The 12052-nt window shown below is 52.5% G+C and overlaps 1 protein-coding gene across 1 annotated transcript in view; it reads right to left on the reverse strand.

The window, feature by feature from the left end:
• The window catches only part of myo1d (myosin 1D), a 46149-nt gene extending 44883 nt beyond the window's left edge, over positions 1-1266 (reverse strand). Inside the window, exon 1 of the mRNA XM_042343331.1 lies at positions 1097-1266. Coding sequence (XP_042199265.1) covers positions 1097-1191 — 95 coding nt within the window. The 5' untranslated portion in view covers positions 1192-1266. The remainder of the gene's footprint in view (positions 1-1096) is intronic.
• Positions 1267-12052: the final 10786 nt, after the last annotated feature.

A 12052-nucleotide genomic window follows, 5' to 3' on the forward strand; every position in this document is an offset into this window, starting at 1 on the left:
CTCACACACTCTCTCACTCTGTGTCTCTGTCTCTCACTCTCACACACTCTCTCTCTCACTCTCTGCCTCTCTCTCTCACCCTCTCTCACACACTCTCCCCCTCTGTCTCACCCTCTCACACACTCCCCCCCTCTGTCTCACCCTCTCACACACTCTCACTCTCTGCCTCTCTCTCACCCTCTCTCACACACTCTCCCCCTCTGTCTCACCCTCTCACACACTCTCCCTCTCACTCTCTGCCTCTCTCACACACTCTCCCCCTCTGTCTCACCCTCTCACACACTCTCCCTCTCACTCTCTGCCTCTCTCTCTCACCCTCTCTCACACACTCTCCCCCTCTGTCTCACCCTCTCACACTCCCCTCCCTCTCACTCTCTGCCTCTCTCACACACTCTCTCCCTCTCACTCTCTGCCTCTCTCTCTCACCCTCTCTCACACACTCTCCCCCTCTGTCTCACCCTCTCACACACTCCCCCCCTCTGTCTCACCCTCTCACACACTCTCCCTCTCACTCTCTGCCTCTCTCACACACTCTCTCCCTCTCACTCTCTGCCTCTCGCTCACCCTCTCTCACACACTCTCCCCCTCTGTCTCACCCTCTCACACACTCTCCCTCTCTGCCTCTCTCACACACTCTCCCCCTCTGTCTCACCCTCTCACACACTCTCACTCTCTGCCTCTCTCACACACTCTCTCCCTCTCACTCTCTGCCTCTCTCTCACCCTCTTTCACCCACTCTCCCCCTCTGTCTCACCCTCTCACACACTCTCCCTCTCACTCTCTGCCTCTCTCACACACTCTCCCCCTCTGTCTCACCCTCTCACACACTCTCCCTCTCACTCTCTGCCTCTCTCACACACTCTCCCCCTCTGTCTCACCCTCTCACACACTCTCACTCTCTGCCTCTCTCACACACTCTCTCCCTCTGTCTCACCCTCTCACACACTCTCCCTCTCACTCTCTGCCTCTCTCTCTCACCCTCTCTCACCCACTCTCCCCCTCTGTCTCACCCTCTCACACACTCTCCCCCTCTGTCTCACCCTCTCACACACTCCCCCCCTCCCTCTCCCCCCCTCCCTCTCCCCTCTCCCCTCACCTCAGCCGGAGGTTGCCCATCAGCTCGGCCATGCTGACCGAGTCCAGCAGCACCAGGTCTGCCTTCCCGAACTCCAGACTCTCCTGTTCCGCCATCTCTCCTCCTCCTCTCTGTCCTCTCCTCTCTCTCTCCTTCCCCCTCTCCCTCGGCTCCCAGTCCTGGATCGGGAGCGCGCACTGGGAGAGGCGGGAGCGCGCACTGGGAGAGGCGGGAGCGCGCACTGGGAAGCGCGCACCCGAGAGGTGATGTGTGGAGTAACTTTCCTCCGGTCCGCGATGCGCGAACTCTTCCCGATTCTCTGTCGGTCCCACAGCCCGGGGGGGGGGGGGGGGATGCTGTCTGTGTGCGGGGGGGGGGGAATGCTGTCTGTGTGCGGGGGGGGGGGGGGGGGAATGCTGTCTGTGTGCGGGGGGGGGGGATGCTGTCTGTGTGCGGGGGGGGGGGGGAATGCTGTCTGTGTGCGGGGGGGGGGGGGGGATGCTGTCTGTGTGCGGGGGGGGGGGGAATGCTGTCTGTGTGCGGGGGGGGGGGGGAATGCTGTCTGTGTGCGGGGGGGGGGGGGGGAATGCTGTCTGTGTGCGGGGGGGGGGGAATGCTGTCTGTGTGCGGGGGGGGGGGGGAATGCTGTCTGTGTGCGGGGGGGGGGGATGCTGTCTGTGTGCGGGGGGGGGGGGGGGGGGGAATGCTGTCTGTGTGCGGGGCGGGGGAATGCTGTCTGTGTGCGGGGGGGGGGAATGCTGTCTGTGTGCGGGGGGGGGGGATGCTGTCTGTGTGCGGGGGGGGATGCTGTCTGTGTGCGGGGGGGGGGGATGCTGTCTGTGTGCGGGGGGGGGGGATGCTGTCTGTGTGCGGGGGGGGGACAGGCTGTGGGGGCTGAATGGCCTCCTCCTGTTCCTGACTTCAGTAACCCCCCCACCTTCACCCCAGGGTATCCCCCTGTGTAGCCCCCCTGACCCAGGGAAGACCCCCCAAGGGCTGGAGGACATCGGGAGGATCTCGAAGTGCTTCCCTTGGATAAAGTGTAGTGACTGTGTGTTTTGTACACGTGATGGGTTGGATGATTATCTCTAAGGTTCTGGGACATTCTGGGGAAATCGAACACCTTGAGGGGGGGGTACGCTGGGTGAGGGGTACGCTGGGTGAGGGGGGGTACGCTGGGTGAGGGGGGCTATGCTGGGTGAGGGGGGGTTCGCTGGGTGAAGGGGGGTATGCTGAGTGAGGGGGCGTACGCTGGGTGAGGGGGGGTACGCTGGGTGAGGGGGGGTACGCTGGGTGAGGGGGGCTATGCTGGGTGAGGGGGGGTTCGCTGGGTGAGGGGGGGTATGCTGAGTGAGGGGGCGTATGCTGGGTGAGGGGGGTACGCTGGGTGAGGGGGGTACGCTGGGTGAGGGGGGGTACGCTGGATGAGGGGGGGTACGCTGGGTGAGGGGGGGTATGCTGAGTGAGGGGGCGTACGCTGGGTGAGAGGGGGGCTATGCTGGGTGAGGGGGGGTACGCTGGGTGAGGGGGGTATGCTGAGTGAGGGGGGGTACGCTGGGTGAGGGGGGTGGGCGGTGAGGGGAGGGGGCTGTATAAATCCAAGTTGTTGTTGTTGTGGTGGGGGGGTTCCAGGCCTGTGTTCGGGGTGTGACCTACACAGGAACCTGAGGCCACACCTGACACCAACCTGTCTTTCTCCTTCAGCTGCAGTTCTCACCCCGGGGAGTTCTCGGCTGTTTTGCTTTCGGTTCATTTTGATGTCAGGTTTATCCTCTATCTCACCCCCCGACTCCGTGACAGTAAAAAATTCTCCTAAGATTTTTATATTCCCCCCACCACCGCCCCCCATCCCCTCCCTCCCCCCGTTGACCCCAGACCTGCCCGGCTGGTGATACATTAATCTATTGATCTGAAGTCGGTCCGTCAGGTTGGGGAGGGATTAATTTCCATAATTTGTTTGTGATGTTAGAGGGTTAAGCATTTTGCCCGCGGGAACAATCAATGGAAATTATACCTTATCCACATCTGACGTGTTTCTCCTACAAAATATACCGTCAATTTACTTTACAGAATATCCTGTGAAGTGCTTTGAGATGTCTCGAAGACGCGATAAGGCGCTGTATCAAATGTAAGGATTATTATTTACGTATATGGGTATAATAATATGTATATGCTTACAACTATTGCCTACATACAACAGTCACTACGCATCACAGCAATTACCTTGTGCAGGACTGTATATATGTATGTGGCAATATGGATAATATATGTGTCTATAATCTGTGTGTATATATATATCTGTGTATATATCTATATCTGTGTGTATTTATATCTCTGTGTATATCCTTGTGTGTATACCTGTGTGTATATCTCTGTGTGTGCATACCTGTGTGTATAGCTCTGTGGGTGTATACCTGTGTGTATAGCTCTGTGTGTGTATATCTCTGTGTGTGTGTATATCTCTATGTGTATATCTCTCTCTGTGTAAATCTCTCTCTGTATATATCTGTGTGTATATATCTGTGTGTATCTGTGTGTATATCTCTGTGTATATATCTGTGTATATCTGTGTATATATCTGTGTATATCTGTGTGTGTATATCTCTCTGTGTGTATCTGTGTATATATCTGTGTGTATATCTGTGTATATCTGGGTGTGTATATCTCTCTCTGTGTATATCTGTGTGTATATCTGTGTATATCTGTGTGTATATCTCTCTCTGTGTATATCTGTGTATATCTGTGTGTATATCTCTCTCTGTGTATATCTGTGTGTATCTCTGTGTATATATGTGTGTATATCTGTGTATATCTCTGTGTATATCTGTGTGTATATCTGTGTATATCTCAGTGTATATCTATATATAATGTGTCTATTGCACATTTTTAAATGAAGACATAGTCATTCTGTAATGCGGTGATTATTGGCCTCTGTCTCCCTCCAGTGGTCAGTCCGCAGTACTGCAGTACATCCCCTGATTCACTCAAGTCCATCAATGAGTGCGTTACAGCAGTAACCGAAACCTCCAGAGAAACACAGAGAGAGAGTGAGTGAGTGATTGAGGTTGTAAATCCCTATTGTTTGGAGCAGCTGAACTATCGCTAGAGGCAGAGCTGAGGCTTAGTAAGGGATCCTTCTTCTCAAAAGAAAGTTACATAAGTGTATGATAGGATTATACAGCACAGAAGGGGCCGTTCGGGCCATCGTGTCTGTGTCAGCTCTTTCAAAAGAGCTTTTCCAAATCAACCCCACTCCCCCGCTCTCTCCCCATAGCCCTGCAAACTTGTCCTCCCCAAATAATTACCTAAAAACGCTATATCAAATGCAAGGATTATTACTATTATTATTATTATTACCTACTTTTCTCTTAAAAGTCGTTATCGAATCGGTTTCCACCACTCTTTCAGGCAAGTCCCTTTCCCCACTGTCTAGAGAGAGCGGTGGGGAAGGGGACCTTTGAAATGGGAGTCAATATCAGACCCAGGAGCTCAGTGTGGTGAGAATGTGTGAGTCTGACAATGGCCAATAGCTCCCTGAGTCTCCGAGAGAGAAAGGAGGTGACTGTAGCCGATATGACCTGGATTTGCTCACTCAATCCACGACTGTTTGTGGGACACAGCTGTTCGGAATTGGCTCCCATGTTTCGCCCGTAAACGATACAATTCACTTTACAGTATATCCTGTGAAGGGCTTTGAGACGTCTCGAAGACATGATAAGGCGCTATATTATTATATTTTGGAAGTTTCAGTACAGTATGAAAAGCAGCAACAGGAGGAGGGAAGCCCTGTGAATAGTACAAGAGGTGAGGGCTTTAATTAGGGAGCGCACAATTCATTCCGTTAAGTGCAGAACGAAAAGCACATCTCTGTAAAGACTGACTCGATGTTTGCTAAGTGACAGGTACTGATGGAGAGACAGCCTGACTGAGCAGCCCAGAGCACCCCCAGCTGGCAGCAACATGACCAACCACCCCTTGTGGCTTCAGTAACTTTACAGAAGGGTCACAGCATTTGCTCCGTTAATTGTGGTGTATCTGTCTGTCTGTGTGTGAGTGTGAATGTGTGTGAGTGAATGTGTGTGAGTGTGTGTGCCACAGTTACCAACACCTGAGCAAGACCGGCAATGCTGCCTGATCCACGTTTCATGCCCAGGAGATGGTTTCACGCTGGATGTTTGCCAAAGGCGGTGACTTGGCATCTCTCGCTGTCTCTTTCTGCCCCTCTCTCTGTCTCCCTCTCTCTGTTCTACCTGAGGATGTTGGGCTGCGCTGAGAATGGAATTCCTCTTCCCATCCCGACCAACAATCCTCCTGATCATAATCCAGTTGGATGTTCACTGTGTAGCTGTTTATGGGAGCTCGCTGCGCACACACTGACTGCCTACACTCACTACACTGTAAAGGAAGCACTTTGAGAAGTCTTGATGTGCTGGGCACTGTATCCAGCGCAAGGAGTGTTATGAGGGCAGCAGGTGCCTTGGAGGGAGGGAGGCGGCGGGTGGGGGGAGAGCACCAGCTGTCCTATCCCGAGGGAGATGTGAGGAAATTGAAGAGGCCGAGGCTGATGGAATAACCTGGGCACGTGTGGTGTTGGCTCAAATATAGCCTGGTGACCTCGCTGGGAAAGCCATCACCTAGCAACCAGGACCACTGTTGGCAAACTGGGTGACACACGGCACAGTTATCTGCTGCCTCGTCCATTAATATTCACCTCCTCCGCAGCCAAGAGGGGGGAGGCCGGAGGTGGGGTTGGATGACTCACTCGGGTTGGGGGAGTGGGGGGGGGGGCTGACACCTCCAGTTACAAGGGTAAAGGCCCTGCTCTGGCCGCTGCTGTTGCTCTAACCCATTCCCTGCTCCCTCTCTCTCTCCCCATCGTGTCTGTGCTGGTGCTCGCTCCCCCCACTGGAGCTCAAAGAACATAAGAATTTTATTAAGCGAAAGAAGATCAAAGTTCATCGGGTTCACCTTCCACCATCCCAGCCATCAGGTGACATGTCGTGTCCCAAACTATACACTGTGTCCCTACTCTCACCCCCGCGCCCCCACCCCCACCATAAAATCCTAGAATCGTACAGCACAATAAAGAGGCCATTCGTCCCCATCGAGTCTGTGCGGCTCTTTGAATAGAGCAATTAATGTCAATCCCACTCCCCGGCCCTTTCCCCATAACCTGCAAACCCGTCCTCCTCAAATACCCGTCCACCGCATTTTTAAAAGTAGTTATCAAATCGGCCTCGACCCCCGCCTTTCAGACATCCCCACTTACACTCCTCACAGAATGTTACAGGGCAGTAACTGGCTCTGTAACTGAGAGATGGAGCCAGCGCTTGTGCCTTTCTCCACTTGAGTGAGCTCTCCCACTCCCCTGCTCGCTCCCACTCGCTCCCCGCTTAGTATCTCGCAGATCGCCTTACGCCAGTGTCTCGGGACATCTTCCCGACTTGAAAGGCACTTTGTAAATGACCTTTGTTGTTGTTGTTGCTGTTGTAAAGCGGTGGGTGGGTTTCACCACAACGATCCCCCTCTGAGTGCAGTAAATGTACCTCTGGCTGTACCTGTAACTGTCCAGTGCCCAATAAACCAGTGTAGAGCCCGGGGTAAAGCAGGACAGGTGTGAGTGTGAGTGTGTGTGAGGCACATCGCGATCAGTTTAATTATAATTGTCGGCTCCAGTCACAGTGGAGATAGAAACAGCAGGAAAGATGCCAATGTTATAAGTAATAAACAGTTAAATGCTCTCTGGCCAGGATGGGCTGATACTGACCCCCCCATCACCACCCCCCCCCTCTCCCTCTGGCTGGCTGCTGGTGGCTGTGTGAGGCGGAGTATATTTAGCTGCTATAAAAGAGGGAGTTTCGGTTTTGATTTGAGTAAAATCCGGTTGATCGGCTGCTGTTTGCTCCAGAGTGAGAGGCAGAGACAAGCGACACCCTCCCAATCTCAAACCACCCACAGAAACCCTCAGACAGGCACCAAGGGAGCGAGTGAGCCCAGTCCAGCCCAAGGGGGTTACCTGCCACAGGTGAGACAGTCAGTCGAGTCACTCACTTCTGCTGATGTGGGGTATAAACGGGGAAACCAAACCAATCTTCCAGCTCATGGTAAGATGGCTGCTTTGCCCAGAAAGAGGAAGTTTGTGACTTGAGTTTGATTTAAACCAGTTCAGACATTTTGTACAAATTGTGCACATCTCGAGGCAGAGCGGTTTAAGAGGAATAATTAACCCTGCATCCGATACCGCGCCCGATCACCACTTCGAGACGTCTCGAAGCGCTTCACAGTGAAGCGAATCTTTTACCGTGTATTTCGTCAGCGAAACGAGGGCAGCCAATTGCGCACGGCAGCGTCCCCGCAAACAGCCGCGGGTCGAGTGATCAAATTGTTAGGTATTTATTGTTGATTTAATTTTTTTTCGGAGGGGATTTTATACCCTCCGCAAAAACGACGAGGTTCCTTGCTTGTTGCGAGGTGCGTGGAGTAAGGAAACTGCTAAAAAAAAATGTACCTCTCTGCTTCAGCGCTCTGAGATGTTTGACCCTGGGTGAGGGGCACGAAACCAATGCAAGTTGTTGTTGTTGTTATTGTGAGAGCATTGCTTTTCGTAGCGGCATCAGAGCTCACCGTAACTTCACTGTAGCTTAGCCTCATGTTTGCTGCGTGTCTTGGTCAAGTAATACTTTCACGGGATTCACATTTATTTATAATGACAATCGTTGCGTTTCATAATCGCGCCTTATCGCGTCGTCGAAACGGCTCAAAGCGCTTCGCAGGATTTTACTGTAAAGTCCAGTGACTGTATTTTGTGTGTAAAACACGACCGCCACTTCATACTCAGCGATGTCCCCACAAACAGTCATGAAGTGAAGTGAAGTTTTGATCAATGTTTTAAGTGTGTTAAAGTTTGGCTCATGACCTGGTTGTTGGGGAGTCTGTAAGTTATGTCGGTAGTTGCTGCTGGAGTTTTATGGAGAGGTTAGTGTGGTGGGTGGGAAACAGATGCTGGCTGTGTTTTTTGGACAGTTGTTCTGTAAACAGTGTATGCGGAGCTGTGAGAGTGATGTGTTCGTGTTGGAAGCGCATTATGCTATATTGGAAGAATATTCTCATGAAAATTGTGGTTTGTAGGTGCTCCCCCCCCTCCCCCCCACGGGAGGGGATGGGGGAACAGCGAGGAGGAGGGAGGGTGGGGGAGAGGGAGGGCATATTATGCTAAAGAAGTGTGGCTTAAGCCGCCATCTTATGGTCTTTAGCTACAGTGACGCCTTAAACACATCCGGTAAGTGTCAATTCTTCAAACCCTCCAGCGAGCCCCACAACAGTGTGATTGTGTGATAATAATAATAATAATCCTTGCCTTTGATAAAGCCCTTATCATTTCTTTGAGACGTCTCAAAGCGCTTCACAGGATACACTGTAAACAACAACAAGAACAAGATTACATGTGTAAAGCGCCTTTCACGTCGGGAGGACATCCCAAGGCACTGGACAGTGTACAGCATTTCAGACCGGAGCTGGGGTCAGTGGGGGAGAAGGGAGGGGAGGGGAAGGGGGGGTGGCCGATGGTATGGTTGAAGAGGAGGGTCTTGAGGCGGGACTTGAAGGAGGCTAAGGAGGGGGCGAGGCGGAGTGACTGGGGGATGGAATTCCAGAGGTTGGCGGCAACAGTGTCCCACAAACAGTCGTGGATTGAGTGACCAGATTATTATTATTATTATCATTTTAGATTTTTTGAAGAGATTATTGCAAATGCAAATGTATATACAAATGTACTGGATGGTGAAACTCTCATTGTGTGTGACTGGCTAACGTTCCACATGCAAATGCTTGGCTTCCTGTGAACACTACACACAATACACATTTACTTCTATATAATAATATAATCTCTAGTGTAAATTAACGGCTTTCACCCCAGCAGGTCATCCCAGGGTGAGACAGAGCCCCAGACTTGTTTATATAGTGGTGGTGAAATTTCTAACTCTGCCCACCCCAACATTGCCAATACCTCATCTCCTTTCTCATCCCCCCAACCCCCAACCTAAGACTGAGTGGAATCTCAGGCCCCTGATTGAAGGTCCCATTAGCCTTCCCACCTTGTAAGCGAGGTAATGCCACACTGAAAGGTGCGGCAATGGAGTTTCCCCGTGTGTTAATTCTCGCGCTCGGGTGTGTGTGAGATGGAAGAGCTGCTGTACGCAGTCGCTGCGAGAAAAACTCTGCTCTTTACGGGTAACCTGCGCCGCAGGTTCCTGACATGTGCAGCTGCCGCACAGGCTGCAGTTTGGGTGATTAATCTCACACCTTCCGCATTATCCAGAGGCTTTCTCCCTCAGCCAGCCCGCCTGCTGGAGAGAGAGAGCGAGAGAGAGAGCGCTCAGGCCATGGGAGAACCTGGTCTGCTCTGCAAAACCCCAGGCTGTCTGGCCACTGATGGTGGTTTGTGTGTACAGGGGGAGGGAGGGGGTGGAGGGCGTAGTCAGGGTCAGAGTTGGGTTTGGAGCAAGAGAGGTGACTAATCAGTTGGTAGGTGCGTGAGTGCAGGTGCTTGTGACTAGTCTGTGCCGTGTTATATGTTCAGTGACCGCCTGCTTCCTCCTCTCTGCTCATCCCGTTCATGGAGCTGAGCTGAGTTCAGGTGACGTCTGTGTCTCCTGACCTCGGTGCCTGTTACAGCAGTTAATTGTCCCCATTGCCATATCGACCTGTCCGTTCCCTCCGCTCGGCTGGCTCCAGCCTGCTCCACGTCCCCCCACTATTGGTAGTCTGCCCTTCAGCCTCTCTGCCCCCACCCTTTGGAACTCATCCCACAGTCCATTCGCCTGGCTCCCCTCCCTTGCCTGCTTCAACACCCATCTCAAGACCCTCCTCTTCGACGTGCCTTCGATCACCCTCCAACTCCTACCCTCCCTGCTCTCCACTCCCTCCTGATCCCAACCCCCAGCTCGGGTCCAAATCCCTGACTATCCAAATGCGATTTGTTGTTGTTGTGAACCCACGACCTTCTGACCCAGCAACCAGCCAAGCGAGCCAGGCAGGGGGCACATTGGGACATATTGACATAACCAGCACCGCATAAGGATCGTTCTTTAATTAAAGTCTTCAGGAGGGAGGAAATGTAGCTGTTGGTAATGAGACTAGACCGGGGGACATTCCTGGATTAGAATTGAGCTCTGATCTCCAGCCATGGGTCCAGACAGTTATTTCACGGGGGACAGTTTAGCAAATTTTCAGCAGTTTGGGAATAAGAAGGTCTCACAGTCTCGCTCTTTGGCTGTTTCGTTGATCATCTCAGCCTCTGATCGCTGCAGACAGATGTGCATTCCAGCCGCCCACACAAACAGCCTGCTCCCTTGGCTCGTATGGTGGTGATGCAATGCTATAACTCTGGGTGCAATCACAAGCCAGGCTGGGCTGATGTTACGCTGAGCCTGAACCAAAATATACATGGTCAGTGTCGGGGAGAGTAGTGACCCGTGAATCAATTACCAGAGAGAGAGATTAGTACCAGCTTCCCCCCCCCCCCCCCCCCGACACACACACAGCCCCACACACACACACATACACACACAGCCCCCTGCACCCCCTCATACACACACACACACACACACACACAAACAGGGTCACTGGACCCTGAAAAGCCAAGCCAACATCTGGCTAGTTGAAACCAAATCACTAATTAACCGTTAAAAGTGAAATACAGTTACTCTCTTTATCAAAATGAGGCAAATACCATCATTTCTTTTTAAGAGTTGAATGAATACAATTTGCTTATTTGGCTCTGTGCAGGATTTTACGGTTTTTGCCATTTGCCACGTTTTGTGCGTCTTCGTTGTTGCTGTTGTTTACATTGGGTGTTACAAAAAGTTTGAGAGTTGTCCAGTTTGTGTGTCCGGTGTTGGGGGCTGTGTGGCCGGTGTTGGGGGCTGTATGGCTGGTGTTGTGGGGCCGGTGTTGGGGGCTGTGTGGCCGGTGTCAGGGGCTGTGTGGCCGGTGTTGCGGGTTGCATAGCTAGTGTCGGGGGCTGTATGGCCGGTGTCGGGGGCTGTGTGGCCGGTTTTGTGTGGCTGGTGTTGTGGGCTGTGTAACTGGTGTTGGGGGCTGTGTGGCCGGTGTTGGGGGCTGTGTGGCCGGTGTTGGGGGCTGGTGTTGTGAGCCGGTGTTGCGGGCTGCGTGGCCTGGCTGTCTCGGGGTCATCTCACACCGGCTCAGCCTGTTTCACTGCAGTTTCCCGGCAAAAGGCTTCTTCCCGTAAATTAGGAAGAACAACAGCCAATTGCCGAGGGGGAGCTGTAGCTGGTGAGATCATTGTGTTTGTTATTGGCCGTCAAAGTCTGGCCCCCTTCCAACCACACAGACACACACCCACACACAGAGTGACAGAGAGAGACAGTCAGTCAGAGAGAGAGACAGACAGGGAGACAGCCACAGGGAGAGACACAGACGTACACACACAGCCACACAGAGAGAGAGGGAAACAGGCGCATGTAATACAACCTCAGAAAGACCGAGAGAGAGAGAGAAAGAAAGAGGAAAAAAGACACACGGTACCAGAGAGAGAGAGAGTCCTGGGTATGTGCATCTGTGAGGGTCTGTGTGTGTGTCTCTGTCTGTGTGTAAGTGAGTGTGTGAGGTCTGTGTGAGTATCTCCAGCCTTACATGTTTTCAGCACAGACAGACAGACAGACTGCTTTGCGTGGATTCGCAATGGGCTAATGATCTGCCCGGAAATACATCGCAGTTTGTAAGCAGGAAACTATACAGTGTGTTTTACACATGGGGTAAATGGTGGAGGGTGGGGTGGGGGGCAGTAAAGGGGAGATGGTGTATGTCTGTCTGTGTCTGTGTGCCACTCTATCCACTCTATCTGTGTGTGTGTGTGTCCGTCTGTGTGCGCGTGTGTCTGTGTCTGTGTTTGTCTGTCTGTCTCTGTCTTATTTCGTTGCTGAACAGAGGAGCCAGTGACCTGATGCTTTCATT

The sequence above is a fragment of the Callorhinchus milii genome, unplaced genomic scaffold (assembly GCF_018977255.1).
Source record: "Callorhinchus milii isolate IMCB2004 unplaced genomic scaffold, IMCB_Cmil_1.0 Scaffold23, whole genome shotgun sequence".
Classification (NCBI taxonomy): domain Eukaryota; kingdom Metazoa; phylum Chordata; class Chondrichthyes; order Chimaeriformes; family Callorhinchidae; genus Callorhinchus; species Callorhinchus milii.